Source organism: Myotis daubentonii, chromosome 12 (assembly GCF_963259705.1).
Source record: "Myotis daubentonii chromosome 12, mMyoDau2.1, whole genome shotgun sequence".
Taxonomy (NCBI): Eukaryota; Metazoa; Chordata; class Mammalia; order Chiroptera; family Vespertilionidae; genus Myotis; species Myotis daubentonii.
The window spans coordinates 75,122,463-75,141,470 of NC_081851.1; the positions used below are offsets into that span (position 1 = coordinate 75,122,463).

The following is a 19,008-nucleotide window of genomic DNA, read 5'->3' on the forward strand; positions in this document are numbered from 1 at the left end:
ATTTGTTTTCTAGGATCTTCACTTTGCATTTTTGTCCCGTGTTCACTTCCCTGACTTCCTTCTTACCCTGGAATCGTGTTCCACTGACATGCTTTCTTCATTGTGGGGCTTGCTAGCTTGTGGGTGTTTAGGTTTCTGTTTTAAGACACCCCTGTGGCTTTGAGAGAAGTTTGGAAAAGCAGGAAAAGACAAACTATAAATTTGTTAATATTGTGGATAACATGGTACCTGAGAAAACTTACCAAGTGCTTGTGGGAAAGCGAAAAGGTCGCAAAAGGTAACGGAGCAACACGTTTCTTTCCCCTTCTGTTTCCCAGCCCGGATCCTGAACTCCAGCCCAGCAGCCTCTTTCCTCCCCAGCTGCCCGCCTGTCCCAAGCTCCCCATGGGTACACCCCCTCACCTCCCTTTTCTGCCCTGGCCTCATCCTTTGCATGAGGTGGGTTTCACTCCTCCCCGCCCACACTGTCTCTTCTCTGAACCCTCCTGTGCATGTACGTGAGTCCTTCCTCATTCCCTGGCTGAAATCCACCTCATTCCTAGAGGTATAATCTGCCACCTTTCTGGAAAATCTATAGGGCTTTGGTTTTGTTTTTCTAAAGAGAATTACACACTTCATTTCCCAAGTAATGCTACCAATTTTTTGGGTCTGAGCAGGGCCTAAGTAAGAAAGTGGTCTAAAAATCCCCATGGGCATCACTGCTCAAGGGTCTTGCCTGGGGTGAGTGCAGGTCCAGCACATCTGGCCTAACCCCTGCTCCCATACTCAGCCTCTCTGAAGGCCCGATCAGCGTGGTGAGGGCCTCACTTAGATGTCACCTGTCTTGTGGCTTCTGTTTTATACCCCAAGGAACACTGAATTATTACAGTTCACGGGAGTGTGAGACCAGACATAACTCGGTCCCACCCTTTCATCGGCAGGGTCTTCTAAAAGAATGTAGTGCCTTGGGACTTGATTTTTGGAATCAGAGCTTTGGGAAATGACATCTATCTGTTTCCTTCCTTAGCAGTGCCTTTGCTTTGGATGGAGATGAATGTTCTTGCCAGCCCAGGCAAATACTCCATTTCATAGGTATTGTGAGATGAGTAGAGCTCAGCCTTTACCCACTCAGTGCTCACCCACCAGCCCGCATAACTACTCCTGGGACAAGAGCCTACATTGGCTGCAGGGATGCAATCAAGTGAACATTCACTGAGGAGCGAAGGGGTTGCTTCCGGGGCTGTTGGAATATGTTCTTCCCTCATGTAAGGTCGAACGTGCCACTTGTTTGTGCGATCTGGAAAGATGCCTCTCTCTTGGCTCTGAAGGAAAATTATCTAATCTTTTAAGCTTATTTTTATGTGGAAATATGAAGGGAATGGTTTTTTCCAATCTATACTCAGATTCACCGATTTTTAATCATAATGGAAAATATTCAATAGCTTCTCCTATTAAACCTGGTTTCAAAAAGACGATGTTTATACCTTCCAGCACCTGGTGCACCTATTGACACATAGTAGGTGTGCAGAAAGTGTGTTCCACAAGTAAAGGAGAACCCATAATAACTCCCACATACTTGGTCTCCTGTGTACAGAAAGTTGGATGAGTATTTTGCACCGAGTAGTGGCCACGAGTTAACGGTCCCTTCCCTGTAGCTTATTATACTAAAGAGTAAATACCAAACCTGCAGGAATAAAATAAGATTGTCTGACAAGTCAAACTGCGTGCTGACCTCTTCCCCGGTTGTTTGTAAACGCAAGCGCTCCGTGTCTGTTTGTGTCCCTTCTGCGCAGATGCCCAGCCCACGGAAGGCGAGCGGGAGATATGGAACCAGATCAGCGCCGTCCTCCAGGATTCCGAGAGCATCCTCGCCGACCTGCAGGCGTACAAGGGCGCGGGCCCGGAGATCCGAGACGTATGCCAATGACAATACCCAGCTGACAGCACCCTTGCGGGAGAAGGGAAACACACACACACACACACACACACACACACACACAGCAGGATTAAGTAATAGGCCTAGTATTTCCTAGTGTAGTAGGAAGAACAAGGACGGTAATGTGTCCTTTCAAAAAAAAAGCGTATGAATAACCCCTTGTATTGTAGGACATTAATCTGAGCACACACTGCTGTAGGCCATGTCAAATATTAGCCATTCTCTTCCCAGACACACATGTGATATTGCAAGACTCACATGCACACAATGATTTGTCAGCCTGTTACTTCATTTGAAGGCAACATACATAGAAAGTCTGTGAACAGCAGTTGAAATATGAGTCATGAGACCTGGGTTTCTATGAAATTTCCAACATTTTATAATAATTTGGGCGGGTTCCACCGGCACCGCAAACAGCATTCATGAACTATCTCACTTCACGTAGCCTGCAGGTCTGTCATTTGGAACTGACTTAGGAGATTTAAAAATAAATAAATACATGAAAAACAAGACAGCCACCAAAGCAAAAAAGGAAATTGTCAGTGTGGCTTTTGAGACTTCCAAATGCCTGAAAGGCAAGGAACTTCTCACCCTTCTTATTTGAAAGAATTAGTTTTGTGGCAGTACCACCACATACACACATTCATGTGCACACACACACGTACACACAGACATACACTCCCCTACTGCCGCTGCCAAAATCCTTCTGGAAAATAAATACTGCTGACGTCACAATCCTCCAGCTGCTGAGGCCCAGACAAAACAGCATTTCTAAGAAAGTAGCAGCCTGTTAAAAAGTTGTTTTTCTACTTAGGAGGTCACCACGAATGTAGGTAATTTAGGTAACATCACAGACTGGCAGGAGTGCAACACGTATTACAGAGAACGGAAAAGATCTACAGAATTTTCATTTCACAATGAGCACCAGCTCTACTTAGAAGAATAAATGGTGATGGAGGAGGGTTGCATTGCTTCCTGTTAGATGTGAATTTTTTACATGTAAGATAAGAGAAACTAGTACATTGACCCAGGACCTAATTGCAGAGTCATTTGCACTGTGATCAGTGCTAAAACCTCCATTCTAACGGAGCATCCTGGAGGACAGTCTGATGAACTGACGTCCATTTAACAAGTGCACATTAGTAAAGTGCATCGGAAGTTGGGTTTTTGAAAATGTAGGTTCTCTCTGAATTTGAAGTCATTTTGATGTGGAGCTTATTTTCTTTCTAAACAATCCTGTGATTTTTTTATAGGCCATTCAAAATCCCAATGACATCCAGCTTCAAGAAAAAGCGTGGAATGCAGTGTGTCCTCTGGTCGTGAGGCTAAAGAGATTTTATGAGTTTTCCATAAGGCTAGGTGAGTTCGTGTTTCTAGTTTCACGTCCCACATGTGAAGTTGTATTATGGTGTTGGTGAAAGTCACAGGAAGAGCTCAGTGCCTGAGGAAATGGCCCCCATCCACCCGCTGTGTCTTCTCAGAGGCCATTCTTGGACAACAACACCTGTCCTTTTCATTTCTTTCAATTCACCGCAATGTTTCTTCTCCTGAATATCTTGGCACGTTTAGAGTGTCTCTGTTGGTGGTCCCTTTGGTCTTATTCTCAGCTAAGTGTGACTCTAAACAGTTTCACTGTGTTCTGATCACATTTCTGGGTGACAGAGAAGTTGGGAGATTCAGTTTACCTGCTAACCCAAGAAGAACTTGGTTGGCAGGAGTCGTGATAAATTTAACACAGAAAAATTTAATATAGAAAATTTTTAGAAAAACAACAGCAACAAGACAAATAGAACCCTGTCAGGTATAAGATGGCTTTGCAGGAGCAAGAGCAAAGTCAGGCCTGCTTGACAACAGGCTCAATGTGAACATCAATCTGATGTCACCACTCCCCTCAACAGGAAAGCTGAGGTTTCCTTAGCCAATATGTCTACAGCAGTTCTTGACCCGTGGGTCGCGACCCCTTTGGCAGTTGAACGACCCTTTCACAGGGGTCGCCTAAGACCATCCTGCATATCAGATATTTACATTACAATTCATAACAGTAGCAACATTACAGTTATGAAGTAGCAATGAAAATAATTTTATGGTTGGGTCACAACATGAGGAATTGTATTTAAAGGGCCAGAAGGTTGAGAACCACTGGTCTAAAATGAAGACGGGGCATAGCCATGTTCTACTCTATTTTTGCCACAAATAAATGCTACATTTTAAAAAGAAAACAGTGAATTGAGGAGAATAATAGTGACGATGTTGAGAGAACTTGAAGCTAAGACCCAGAAGAGTAGTTGAATGAACCGAACCAGTTTTTCAGGAAGAAAGAGCTTTTGAAGACTCTCAGGTTGATGCAGGATCAGCTTCACTGTTTCCTCAAAGTCTATATCTCGACCCATGAACTGAAACCTATGGAACACGTTTCAGTTCAACAGAAGGAAAAAGATCCTCCTGCAGGGGGAGGTCAAGGTAGAACTAGCTGCCTCAGAAGACAGTGCAGTCCCAGGGGTGGAAAGGGCTGGAAACACCCTTGTAAAGATGCTGAAGGACATCAAAGGACTGTAGAGCAGGTCCTGGCAACATTTCTGTAAAGAGCCAGATGATATGTATTTTAGGCGTGTGGGCCATCCGGTCTTGCAACTAATCAACTCTGCCATTGTCACATAAAACTCCCCATAGCCAATATAGAGAGGAATGAGTGTGCCTGTTTTTAAATAAAACTTTATTTAAATTTTTTATAAGACTTTTAAATAAAAGGGCCAGATTTGACCTGGGGACCATAGTTTCCCAACCCCTAATGTAAAAGGTTGATTAAATGACTCAGTGCTATTAGAAATACATTGACTTGAAAACTGGAGGGAACGTTTAAAAACGGACAAGTGGGTGTAATGTGACGGGCAATAATGGAGGTAGATATGGCAATGGGTTAGTAGAAGAAATATTGCTGGGAATCGGTGAGACTGTAGATGCAGAGAAGAGCGGGCATGGAACCCGAGATCTCTCCCTGCAAAGCAGGTTATCTGACCCATGTGTTCTGGGCCACCCTGTCTCATCCTGGATCATGAATGGCTGTTTCACGCACATGATCCAAAAACATGTGTTTATGGTTTCCCAACACTGTTGGCAGTTGGCACTACTGAACAGGGGAAGGTGCAGCTGAGCTTGGAGAGACATTTACATAACCGTGGGGCCATGGCACGGGGTTGGGAGGGGACTTCTGCAGTGGAGGCAGCCTGCTCAGTGTGAAGGCTCCTTCTCTTCCTGGTCCACACACATCATATTGCCCACAGTGACATGAAAGCACAGGGAGAAGAAAGACTCATCCCGGCAGGTTATCTCTGAGAATGTCAGCGGGGCCTGCTGATGGTGCCTTTGAAGGATCTCTGTAGGCCATCTCAAATATGTATTTATCCCTTTGACTTTCAGAAAAAGCTCTTCAGAGTTTATTAGAATCTCTGACCTGTCCACCCTACACGCCAACCCAGCACCTGGAGCGAGAGCAGGCACTGGCAAAGGAATTTGCGGAAATCCTGCATTTTACCCTTCGATTCGATGAGCTGAAGGTTAGGCCGCATATGTTTGATGATTTACTAAGCTTGTACTGAGTTCCTACTGTGTACAGATCCTCTGCAGTGCTGTGGGGTGGGGAGTAGAGAGACATGAGTGAGATACCATAGCTCCTTCCCTAGGGAGACATAGAATGTGGTGAGAATTTGCACTCATTGTGGTAAAGTGACTTAAGATGGTGGTTTTCATGTGAAAATTCAAATTCTGTTCATGCAATAAGAGACATTTTTGAGTGTCTGCTCATTGAGAACAAATATACTTCCCCGTGAAAACAGGGCATATTTTTAAATAATGAAGCTCCGAGTGCTTATTTTTAACCAGAAGTTGCATGGACTCGTCTAGCAAAGAGAAGTCTTGGTGTGCTTGCAGATCTAGTGCTGGGCTCCCCATGCAAATTCCCCACCCGATGCTGACAGATGCCCTTCTCCCCTCCCTTCTGAATTTCAGATGAGGAACCCGGCTATTCAGAATGACTTCAGCTACTACAGGAGGACAATAAGCCGCAACCGCATCAACAACATGCACGTGAGTGCCTGGGTCTCTTGGGTCTAGACACCCGCACTCCACGTCTCTTTCGGTGTCTGCATCAGGCAGGTCTCAGGGAGAAGATAGTCTTGTCTACATTTCAGTTTCCATGGAACATTGGGGAATTTCACCATCTCTTTATCAATCAATCGCATCTTCTCTTCTTGTTCTTATCAGCTAGACATTGAGAACGAAGTCAATAACGAGATGGCCAACCGAATGTCCCTCTTCTATGCGGAAGCCACGCCCATGCTGAAAACCCTTAGCAATGCCACCATGCACTTTGTCTCCGAAGTAAGTGGACTTGAGCGACGAGGTGCTTTTTCCTGAGTTGCGGGGTAAAGGCTGCTGGCAGAGCTAACATCCACTTGTGTCTCCCACTTAGAACAAAACCCTGCCAATAGAGAACACCACAGACTGCCTCAGTACCATGACGAGCGTCTGTAAAGTCATGCTGGAAACGCCGTAAGTGACGTCCGAGCTGTACTGGTGGCCGAGAGCTCACCAGGCAGAGCCTGTTGGTGTAATGATGACGATGCCTCCTAACCACTGGGTCAGCACATTAGCAGTTACACATCCATTACCTGAATTAATCTCATAAAGACCTCTCGGTGGTAGCTGTCTTTATCCCATGTCAGAGCTGGAGAAGATGAGCTGGCTCTCCAAGGATTGCAAAACTTGTTAGATGGCCGAGCCAACACTCGAGTCAAAGATGCTGTAGAGCCCTAGCCGGTTTGGCTCAGTGGATAGAGCATTGGCCTGCAGACCAAAGGGTCCCAGATTCGATTCCTGTCAAGGGCACGCACCTTGGTTGCAGGCTCCTCCCCAGCCCTGGCCCTGGTTGGGGCACATGCAGGAGGCAACCAATTGATATGTTTCTCTCACATCGATCTTTCTTTCTGTCTTTCCCTCTCTCTTGCACTCTCTCTAAAAGATCAATGGAAGAAAATCCTCAGGTGAGGATTAACAAAAAAACAAAGATGCTGTAGAAATTGTGTAAGAATCAAGTGGAGGATTGGGTGAAATAACTGGATATTATTAGTAATATGTTGGAGAAAAGATTTGAGAGAAGATTTAGAACCAGGAGAAGTGATAAGACTGTTACAGGAGTGATAATGAAGATCTCTCTCTCTCTCTCTCTCTCTCTCTCTCTCTCTCTCTCTCTCTCTCTCTCCCAGCAGTCTCTTTGTATTTAAGCTGGTTGCTAGATTTTTAAAAAATGGTTGACTTTGTTGAGGATGAGGCAGCATGGGAATGAGGAAATTCACACTCAAAAGTCAGGGTTCCACTTATATCTGTAGCCCCTTCTGGGCCCAGAGACAAGTGGTCTAAATTGCCTGGGCCCTGGTTTCCTCATATGATACCATTCTCAGAACCCCATCTAAGTTGCAGAGTGTTTGGGATGCCCAAAGGGATCAAAAATGCCTTATAAAAGTTGATGTTCTGTTCACGTGGAAGATGGTATTAATTTCAAATATTTTGCTTATACCAAAGTTAATAGTTATTCCAAGACAAAAACAGTAATCATCTTCATTGAAGGGCCAATTCATAAGGAAATAGATATTAAGAAAGCCTCTGGTATTGGCCAGAATTATCTGAATCATCAGAGACCCTATCAGGGTAAGTGCACAAAATTCAGACTTCACGAATACTCACAGCCCGGTGACTGGCACATCATTTCTTTAAGGTATCTTCCACAATTTAATTCAATCTGCAGCCTGTATCTTAACAAAGGAAGTTACCCTGACTGGAGACACGATAGCTGCTCTGTGGAAATGAGCTTGATTCTTTTTCTCTATAATGAAGCCATTATTCTCTATAATCTTGGACAGCCAGAGGGAACTGCTATAAAATATTCAGGATTGATGGGTGGGGAGTGATGTACGTGCTGAGCTGGCTCACTGAAGGGCAGAAGAGAAGAGAATTGACTGCCCTCTAATTTACCTTATTTTTGCACTGAATTGCTGGTGGGATAGATTCGAGGAGAATTATCATCATGGGTTTCTAGAAGAGCATATTAACCTGGTTGGGGCAGGTCTGGGATTGTTCTCAAGAGAGGATTGGAGGAGTCTCCCGCAGCCAGTGTGGAGCCAGACACGAGCATGCTCGGGCCAGGAAGTAACCCCCTTGCCATTTCCCCTCTCTCCCAGGGAGTACAGGAGCAGGTTTACGAGCGAAGAAACGCTGATGTTCTGCATGAGGGTGATGGTGGGGGTCATCATCCTCTACGACCACGTCCACCCCGTGGGAGCTTTCTGCAAGACGTCCAAGATCGATGTAAGAATATTATAAAATGTGCTTTCCAATAAGAGTACATAAATGCTGCCAAGGAGACCTTGCTTCTCCCTCCTCCACCACCCACTAAGAATGACCTCTCCAAGACACATGCCCCATCCTGGTCCCTCTCCTCATAGGAAGAAGTCCAGTCCTTTTTATGTGCTTACAACAGAGCATCCAACCTCAAAAGCATAACGGGAACGTGGAGGAGCTGATCCGCTCAGCCAGTAGAGGAGCTGAGCAGATGAACAGTCACTTAGCTGCAAGTGCCCCTCAGTTTATCCGTGTTATACAAATATATTTTTATTTTATTTTTAAAATTTCAGAGAGGAAGGAAGAGGGAGAGAGAGAAATAGCAATGATGAGAGAAAATCATTGATTGGCTGCCTCCTGCATGTCCCCTACTGGGGATCGAGCCTGCAACCTGGGCATGTGCCCTTGACCGGAATGGAACCTGGGATCCTTCAGTCCAGTACGCAGGTCAACACTCTACCTACTGAGCCAAACCAGCTAGGGCAAGATATATTTTTAGTACGTTATATGAAAAGCATTAGGAGATACTGAATCATAAGACACCCTCCTCAAATCACAAACAACATTCCAACTTCCTCTCCACCCCACTTTCCAGTGCCTCCACCAGATTCCCATGCCTTTTGTCATGGGCAGGTGCCTGAGCTCTTTTCCCTGCCCTGAGCGCCCTTCCTCTTCTCTTGTGGGTGGATTCCTTTAAGACCCTCCTCAAATATCCCTCATCCTGCCCCTGCGTGGATCAGGGCCTTCCTTCTTTTCCACCCCGAGAGCATTTACCATTTTGGGTTTTCTGACTCCCTCACAGACACAGTTCTTTGACTAGAGCAGAGACCATTATCTATACACCTAATGTCTGATTTACTGCTTAGGAGTGCCCATGGCACATAGAGCATGGGACTCAATAGATGCTCCACAGAGCTTTACTGAATGAATGAATGAATGAATGAATGAATGAATGAATATAAGGGGAAAACAGTCGATGTTGGTGTGCAAGTGATTTCCTGTTGATAGTGGGATAAAAACATGCGTCCTCTCAGCCCAGCACTTGCTTCAAGCACCCCCCAGTAGTGTATTCCATTTGTTGACTTAAAGCCTTTTAAGTACAGAATAGGACCTCTTTGTACTAACAGTCTGGCACCCTCTATGCTCCTTCATCTGCACAGAACAGTGTCTTTGATGCTTTAGTCCTGGACACACAGAAAGTCTACCTGCCCAGAGGGGCCATGAGTGTGCAGAATGTGAGAAAATCTATCAACGAAAAATGCAACCTGGATTACTCATTTTGAGGTTCCAGCTTCCTAACACAGCTAGACATGACTCTTCAGGGAGTCTTACTTACTTTTCTGTAATTATTTGTTTACCAAGAAAATATTTAGTGGTAGGTGCTCCTCCTATCTCCAGTCTTGCTTCCTCTGCTCCATTTCTGTATTAGTCACATTGCTAGATTATTTAACACCCACCAAGGGTGTTTTCTACAGGAAAATGCCCCTAACTTCCTAACATACAATGAACCCCACAATTGAATCTAGCCCTGACTATCTTCCTGACTGCATCTTGTTATTCACACCCATGACTTTAATCAGCCTGAAATAGAACTAGACATTCCTAAAGGGTACCCACTGCTCTTACAACCCTGTTCTAGCCTATGGTCCCATTGCTCCTTTAGCATCTTTTACAAGAACACATAGGATAATGAGCTATGTGTCTCTCTCCTCCCTATGGACAATGAGCTCCGTTGGGAGAGGGAACAAATCTCTACATCGCTCAGTTTGGTCCCATCCTGTACCCATGATTGGCATCTCTGATTGACCATGACATTCTTTCTCAATAAGCCTATACATGGCCCCCAAATGATTCTCAACCCTGTGCTTTGGCTACCTCCATCCTACTATCAGGGTTTATCAGGCTTTAAGACAAACTTTCACACTGGCTGGGTAGCTCAGTCAGTTAGAGCATTGTCTCAATACAACAAGGTTGCAGGTTCAATCCCCAGTAGGGGCACCAATTTGTTTTAAAAAAGAAAAACTTGCAGCATACCAGAGGTTTACCCCCAGAAAACGTTGCTAAGTGACCATTATAAAAGAGGTCATGAACGTACCCAAATCTGATATAGAGCATGAACATTTGAGTTTAAAATGAGTGACCGTATTCTTTGCAGCAAGATCCTTCCTTTGTCAAAAAATTTTTCCAGGATATGCATGATATACTATGATCTAAATTTGATTTTCATGATCTCCCCAAATTTTGAATAAATTATATTCCAAAGGCACAAAAGCCAAGAAACTTGCCTGGGTTCATGAAGATATTAATTTAACAAATAAGCATGGGTGAAACCCAGTCATTCTGCGTCCATGTAGATCACATTCCCAACCACTGGTCTTTCCCAGTCCTCTCCTGTCTAGTGAGGGAGTCAGGCAGTGTGGGCACTAACATCTCTGAGGTTCTCTAACTGCCAGTGCACTATTGCAAATGCAGGAAGGTGGCGGTGACTTCTACCTGGTGAAGGTAATGCAGTCAGAAGAGGCTTCCTGGTGTTAGTGATCTTCAGTTGAGTCTTAACAAACAGCTGAAGGAGGAAAAGCATTCAGGGCAGAGGGATGGGATAAAGTAGTCAGGTTTATAATCCATTCAGCCTCCACTGAGCACCTCCTGGAGGAAAAGCCCTGCCCTTAGCTCTCGAGTAAAAGACAAGAAGATCAAAGGCTCAAGTCTGTGTCCCCACACGCCAGATATGTAAAATGCTCAACTGCAGGACAGTATAACCTGATGTGGAACCGTCTGGAAGCCCAGAGGAGCAAGTCACTGGCCTGGGGGCGGGGGAAGAAGAAGGTCTGTTGGTCATTTCTGTGAGCAGGAATAATGTGATATTATTATGGACAAATAGTATAATGGACAGAAGTTATGGACAGAATTACTAGGATATTAACAAATACTGTGTTTTCTCCTCCCAGATGAAAGGCTGCATAAAAGTTTTGAAGGAACAGGCCCCGGACAGTGTGGAGGGGCTGCTGAATGCCCTCAGGTGAGCCTCAGGCCCGAGGTAGCTTTGCCAGGGGCGGCCAACCCTTCAGATCCTTTGCAAACGTAGATGCTGTTAGGGACTGAGGACTAAGGCATCAGGCGTATTCCTTTGCATATTGTAATACATTTGCTCTTCCCAACAACCTGTTAATAAGGTCAGTGCCATTTTTATCATCTCCTTTTTACAGATGGAGGAAACTGAGATTTAGGGAAGTCAAATAACTTGCCAAAAGTTGCATAGCAGATGGCCAAGCTAGGACCTCAACCCAGGTCTGGGTGACCCCGCAGGTTGTGGCCCTAACTCCCAGCCACACAGCTTAATGGTTGTGATTAGTAGGGGCTCGTTAGACAAAGCAGCCGCCCAGGCCTCAGGGATAGATCAGTAATATTCCGCCTGCGTACAACACTTAATGTTTTGTACTCCGCCCAGTCACGTTGTCTCATTTCATCATCACAACGCAGAGAAGTAAGGCCCATCCATTACCTTCATTCAGTCAATGAAGGAAGGAGATGCCTATGAAACGAATAGACTAGACACTGAGATTGATCCTGTTTTGTGGAGCTCCTCCATCATTGTTCAGAACGGTTTTAGAATTACTGTAAGAGCCTTTAGGATTCTGAGGGTCAACCAAGGTTTTCTCCAGTGGTGCCCATTTCACAGAAGGCTGGCATTTCATCTTAGCAAAGAGACTTTAGTTACTGAAGTTTTTGGATCAAGCAAGACTTCCAGAGTAGGGCACTGTGGTAGGCTGTGGGTCTCCTGTGAGTGCTGGCATGTGTGTGTCCCCTGGGCACTGTGGTAAAGTGAGACAGCACAGGCTTCTGAGGCAGCCAGACCTGTATCCAAATTGTTCACAAATCCTTCATGGTCATCTTTGTGATCTGGAATGGGTCATGTAGCCTCTCTACATCTCAGTTTTGACATCTGTCAAATGGAGGTAAGAAACTCTCTTGCAAAGAGTTAGTGTCAGTGAAATGAGAACTTACATGGAGAGCCTAGGACATGGTCAAGATTTTATTACATGTTACTTCTTCCTTTCCTTCTCATAAACTATTTCTGCAGCAGGTTAGTAGGAGGATGCAGATGGCATCATTTTTTGTCGTTGTTGTTGTTCACTTCCATTTGTGACCCCTGGTGGTGTCAATGAGGATAAGTGTTGCCTGGAAAGTAGAAGACTAGAAATGTTTTAGAGCTGCTATGTTGCTATGCAAATCCATATTTTCAACTTCGTGACTTAGCAGGGGTGGCCTAAATGGCCGAGATCCTGCACTCAGTCATGAGAGGTCTACTTCCCTGTAAATGAGACTACTTAATATCTCCTCCGTAATTATTTGAGTATTTGATCTATTCGTTTAATAATCGTAATACACAATTCCTCTGGAAGGAAGAATCAAATATTCAATCCATATGAGAATACTCTGGGCATTGGAATGTGGCTCTCTGTCTAAAGAACCAAGCCTAAGCTTGATTTATAAATATCATTTATGTCTCCCAAGGCAAAGATGGGCTGGTGAGTCATTATTGGAGCTTTCACAGAGCACTATTTGCACAGTGAACGCCATCATTCTCTCTCCATCCAGGTTCACTACAAAGCACTTGAACGATGAGTCGACTTCCAAACAGATTCGAGCAATGCTTCAGTAAAGCTCTGCTCCAAGAAGAGGATCTATGTACTGACCTCAGAAGATGTATATGTTTACATAATTTAATACAGATTGATGTTAATACTTGTGTATTTACATAACCGTTTCCTTCTTGTCACTGCAATATATATGGACCTTAATTTGTATCCTGACTGACTCAACCCAGCAGAGCATAAGTTGACTTGAGAGCCTTACCTTTAATGTCTAAAACAGAACCCCCTCCTCCAAAGGCAAAAGTTGGAGATGTTGAACTTTGCCACTGGAGTCCTTTAACTACGCCTGTAACAATCAGAAATTGCTGATCGTTTGTGGTAGTGTTTAAATTCTAGATGTGTAATCTCTCTGGGAAGTATAGTGATAGAAACACAAAGTATTTGATTTCCTGTATCGGCTCAGCTACAAGAAACACGACTGGTATCCTGGCAGAGAGAGAGAGAGAGAGAGAGAGAGAGAGGAATCCAGAAAAAAGAAAAATGCATGTGGAGGTTCCAGCCCAGGTGTTTGGGATTCGGCACGCCCCCTCTCTTTCCCGAGACTGCAGACCACACGTGCAGCCTTTCTGTGTGCACGTGTTTTATCATCAGCATTTTCCCTTTCTGCTGGATGTATGCCCCCTCTGAAGTCCCCTTTCAGTTTGCAAGAGGAAAATCACCTGTGTTTGAATCAGTTCGCGGGAGAGAAGCCAGAATAGATAGGTGTGCTGTCGAAAGTGGTTGTCTTGGAAGTCGGGGACATGTTAGGAGGAAGGACACCTAGACAACAGGACAGATCTTCAACCCTCTGTCACAGGGACCAGGACGCGGAGCTCTGGCTTTGAAATTGTGGGTAAGTTTGCTGACTTTGCAGTTATTTGCATAGTGCGGGGCACTCAGCCCCTCCACATAGGAGCCTCGTTCTCTGTGGACCATTCCTGTGACAACAGAGTTCTGGGGTACTCATTAGTTATCAGAAAACGGGGGGAATTTGGAGGGGAAAAAAAATCTATGTTTTCTGGTTACCTTGTCTTTAAAACACAGCTTCTCCCTGACCCCATTGCCAGCTTGTTGCCTTGAGTAAAGCCTGGTCAGAGATCCTGCAGTTAGTTCTAGCCCTGTTCATTCACAGTGTGATCTTGGGAAACTCACTTCAGCTGTGTCTCACCCTGCTCCTCTCTGAAATGGACATTGAAAACCAACAATCTCCAGGAGCCATCTCTGCCTAAGACTACCTTTGAGTCGAAGGCTACCTGTCATTAAAATGACTGACCCACATTCTTTCTTAGTGAGTGGAGTTCACTAAGCATCACCCCACCTTGTCCTGATGACTGAGGGCATGACAAGGCCTAGAGCAGTGGTTCCCACCTTTTTTTGGCCACGCCCCACCTAAGTTTCTCTAAAATCTTGATGCTCCTATGTGACATATAATTCTTATTATTCAAAAAGTGAACTCCTCTTCACATTAACTTGGTCTCAACAAGCTTCCAAAGAACATGGCATCCATGAAAGAGAAAAATAAAAGAAAGAAAGGGCAGTTGAAGTACTGAGGAAGAAATCACTAAGAAATTGTTTAAAAAGTTATATGAAGTGACATGAAAAAAAGCAAATAAAGTTTCAAAACATATAATAGAGAACTGAAATGCATAAATATGTCACAATATATATTTATATACTATATATGAGGCCCCCTAGAACCATAAGAAATGCAAAAAATTCACTGTTAATATCTCATTCTCGAATTGCCCCCCTTAAAAATCAAATTGCTGCCCCCCCATGAGGCATGTGCCCCACGTTGGGAACCACTGGCCTAGAGTCATTCTGTCTGAAGATCATAGCTTGGAACAAAATCCAGGAAATCTAATCTTGATTGGAAAAAAAGAACAGAGGGTGAAGTCAATCAGGACCCTACTGCCCCAGTGAAGGACTAGAACCCAGGATGCCTCACTCCCGACTCCAGGCTCTTTCCTTTTCACCATGTGGCCTATATATACTACTATGGGATGAGACTGGATACTTTAAAATAAATCCTCAGCCTGGCCTAGATAATGACAGGAAGTTACCAAGTGGATGATCATTCCAGAAGTTGGGTCTGGGTACCTTAGAGCTTGGCGCCATTCACAATGTCCCAAGAAAGGAGCTGTCACACCACTGCTTTCCAGATTTTTTGGCCAGCTGGCATTCCCTTGAGTCCTCCAAGAAAAGGGGAGGTACACATGTGTTTTGTTTTATTTTTATCAAAGAAATCCAGCCATGGCAGGACAGGGTCCGTGGTCTGTATCTAACTGTCAGTCAACAGAGAGAGGAAAGACCCTTTTCCTTAAAGCTTTTCAAGCTGAACCAGTACAGCGGCCTGGAGGGCTCTTCTCCCACCAGAATAGAATCGCACTAGTTGGCCTTGAGGAACTTTTCAAGCCTCCGGGTTCTAATGTCCCAGAGGAAGCCAGAAAATGGGGTCACGATGGGTGAACACATTCATTCAATATTCAGCTTAAGAAAAGTAATTCTGTTTGGCAGCCACATGGTATCCTTGGGCAACAACTGTCAAGACTGGACACATAGAGGCATTGAATGTTCATCATCACTGGGTCTGTTTTCCTCTTTTATCCAGAACGGAGATTCAGTCTTGGAAAGAGGAATGGACTTGCAGAGCAAATAGTTGAGCACGGGTATCATTTTTTAACTAGACTTTCTATCAAAAGGGACCAAATACATGGGAGGGGCTGCTGGCCTGCCCCAGTTTAGCCAGGTGGTCTTGTCTCAAAGCCAAAATTCATTCGCCAGGATGTGGGTTCTCCAAAGCCCAGGGTCTGATAGGTTGCCTCTGAGAGTCAGGAGGGCAGGTTAACTGAATGTCTGTGATCACAGGCAGGTGGTGGACCTTAGGCCCACTCCAGAGCTACTGTGGGAGACAAATTCTTTTTAACAGTCTGTCCTCCAGGCATCAGGAGTCCTTGAACAATCATGGTTTCTATGCTGCATGCACATGCGTCCAAGACCTATGGGGGGTTTAGGGAAAGTGCTAACAACAGTCTTCATGTCAATGTTAACTATATTTCATATCTGTTGTCTCATAGTTTACAAATAAACAGTGTTTTCTGTTACTCCCATATTTATTTGGGGGGCAAGCAACAAAAGGAAAATTACATTTCTCAGAACTACTGCTATTTTGGCATTAAAACTGTTCTCAGAAACTTTTCATGGACCACAAGGAATTAGTAGTTTTTAAAAAAGCTCAAAACAAGTGGCAATAAATGTTTGAATTGTGGTGACCCATTCAGACTGGCATATTAATTAACAACCAGAAAGAAAGTCTTGGATACTATCTTTTAACTACCAATTAATATCATGCTTCCTCAAAGTTCACTCCTAGTCATTACTATTATACCAAGATATTAATGGCAAACTGAAGTTTTTAATACATCATCACATTGAAGTAAAAATAATTTCATGCTTCCTCAAAAGAAAAATAAAACCCTCTCAATTTGGGAATCCAAGTGTCCAGTAGAATTCAGAGACTTCTCATTCAATTGTGTATCCTAGACAGCTGTGAGTTTTCTAGATACTCATAAATGTTGAAATTTTATCTTAAAGAAACAAACCCTCTGAAGCTCCCACTACATCTATGAAAGCTGGTGCATACACAAAGCTGTTTTAAAGTTTTCATATATTCTTTGCTATCATTGTGATTTTTTGCCTGCTTTGCCTCTTTTTGTACAGAAGTTTTGGGTGTGAAGTGAAAATTAAAATTTGGTACATCTATTTAAAAATACACCTCTATTTTATATATGATGTTCAAGGTGGAGTGGGTGATAAGCACATGATCATAGATATGTGACATGCATAGATATTTGCCAAAGATCTGTTCTGAGCACCAGGAAATCACATCATCTGCCTTTGACTTCTCTATGCCTCAGTTTCTTCAAGTACAACATGAAATACCCAAAACTGTACTGCTCTTGGTATCAGCTGTGTCTTATTCATTTCAGCAAAGACTCTCCATTAGGAAAAAAGCATAAAATAAGTACAGAAATGCATGAGATATACTTGTCCGAGGAGGCTAAGAAACCCTAATAAATGCTCTTTCAATCATTATTTTAAGGACAGTAGCACTTTGTGAATTTGGAAAAATCAGCAAATAATCTATTCCTTATAAGTACAGTTTTTCAGGCAACTTTAGCACCAAGGCAATTCTCTTCACTGTGGAACATTGAAACTATTCTATAGTATTACTTTCAATGCCTGCAAGCGAATCACCTGGGACCTAATTATGTGTGTTCTCAATGGATCAGGATCCCCAAGAGAACCCTTCTATGGTGTCTTATACAAAAGACAAAAAGAAATTAATAGAAATGGGACATTTTCTATAAATTGACATATGGACAAATTATAAGTGGACAAAAGCTGGGAGGGAGGAGAGGGGGAGGGAGAAATCCTAATTAAGTGAGGGTTGAGAGTTCCGTGACAGGAAAAATTGAGTAAAGCATATGTGTGATTGTCAAGAAGAATACAGCTAGTGAGGAATTGAACACCCTTCATACCAACCAGAAGGTTTATTGTTAATCAGGGTTCTCTTGGAAGGATAGGATGAAGGGTTCAGCTGGCTGAATTCATGAAACCTGGTGAATATTTGCAATTTGTGTTCACACCTGATTTTATGCTTTAGGTCAGCCGTGGGCAAACTACGGCCCACGTGCCGGATCTGGCCCATTTGAAATGAATAAAACTAAAAAAAAAAAGAGACCGTACCCTTTTATGTAATGATGTTTACTTTGAATTTATATTAGTTCACACAAACACTCCATCCATGCGTTTGTTCCGGCCCTCCGGTCCAGTTTAAGAACCCATTGTGGCCCTTGAGTCAAAAAGTTTGCCCACCCCTGCTTTAGGTTGTCAATGAGTAGATAGAATTCCTAAGTGTTGGCTGTTTGAAAATTATGCACTCTTGTCCAGCCAGCATGGCTCAGTGGTTGAGCATCGACCTATGAACTAGGAGGTCATGGTTCAATTCCCAGTCAGGGCACATGCCCAGTTTGCAGGATGTGGGCTCCATCTCCAGTGTGGGTTTTGCAGGAGGCAGTTGATCAACAATTCTCTCTCAACAATGATGTTTCTATCTCTCCCTCTCCCATCTTCTCTGAAATAAATAAAAATATCTTTAAAATTTTAAAAAAAGAAAAGAGCCCTGGCCGGTTTGGCTCGGTGGATAGAGCATTGGCCTGCGGACTGAAGGGTCCCAGGTCCAATTCGGGTCAAGGGCACATGCCCAGGTTGCAGGCTTGATCCCCAGTGGGGGGGCATGCAGGAGGCAGCCAATCAATGATTCTCATCATTGATGTTTCTCTCTCTCCCTCTTCCTTCCTCTCTGAAATCAATAAAAATCTATTTTTTAAAAAAGGAAAATTATGCACTCTATTTAATCATCACAAACTAAATGACTGATTAAATAATACTAATGACAATATTGATTAATTTATGTAAACTATATTCATTAAGTGCATTAATCTATCCAATGTCAAAATCCTGATCTCTATTAGTAGAAAATGCTCCTGATCACATCTACATGGTATCTAAATAATGAGAGGTTTTGGCCCTTCTGTCTGCTCCAGCTCAAAACTCAAACTCCAAAGAAGGGAGCTTTTCTTCCATGGTCAAATCAAGCTTCTGGGACTGTATTTTTTACTTCCATAGCTCTTCTCTTGCCTGTTTTCTATTACATAAAGTGCAAAAACCCTGGAAGTATCCTGGATATCATAAAAATACCTCCATCAAAATACCCTTTGAAATTGTGATAAGATTTTAGATGTCCTAGAATTTAGTTTAGAAAGAGTCGTTTAGTCTGAAACTTCTTGTAAATTCACTCAAGAAAGTCTTTTCTCATTGAAATCTTTCAGTTTTTCCCATCAAATAGCGTATTTCCAGATACCTCCTCTTTGTGCTTTCTGATCATTTTTAATAGTCTTTGTTTGCACCCTGATGGAGCTATACTTATTATTTCACTAACCATTTCTAAGCCACCCAAGTCTTCCATGTTGTGACTTGAGGACCAGTAGTTTTAAAAGGCCC

General features: G+C 43.5%; 1 protein-coding gene across 2 annotated transcripts in view; it reads left to right on the forward strand.

Moving 5' to 3' along the window:
• CYRIA (CYFIP related Rac1 interactor A) overlaps positions 1 to 16,222 on the forward strand; it is an 85,011-nt gene extending 68,789 nt beyond the window's left edge. For both annotated transcript variants that reach the window (XM_059660507.1, XM_059660506.1), the window contains exons 4-12: positions 1,773 to 1,894; positions 3,169 to 3,274; positions 5,333 to 5,469; positions 5,921 to 5,998; positions 6,176 to 6,292; positions 6,384 to 6,463; positions 8,149 to 8,275; positions 11,257 to 11,327; positions 12,908 to 16,222. In XM_059660507.1, coding sequence (XP_059516490.1) covers positions 1,773 to 1,894; positions 3,169 to 3,274; positions 5,333 to 5,469; positions 5,921 to 5,998; positions 6,176 to 6,292; positions 6,384 to 6,463; positions 8,149 to 8,275; positions 11,257 to 11,327; positions 12,908 to 12,971 — 902 coding nt within the window. In that variant the 3' untranslated portion in view covers positions 12,972 to 16,222. The remainder of the gene's footprint in view (positions 1 to 1,772; positions 1,895 to 3,168; positions 3,275 to 5,332; positions 5,470 to 5,920; positions 5,999 to 6,175; positions 6,293 to 6,383; positions 6,464 to 8,148; positions 8,276 to 11,256; positions 11,328 to 12,907) is intronic.
• The last annotated feature ends 2,786 nt before the right edge of the window (positions 16,223 to 19,008 follow it).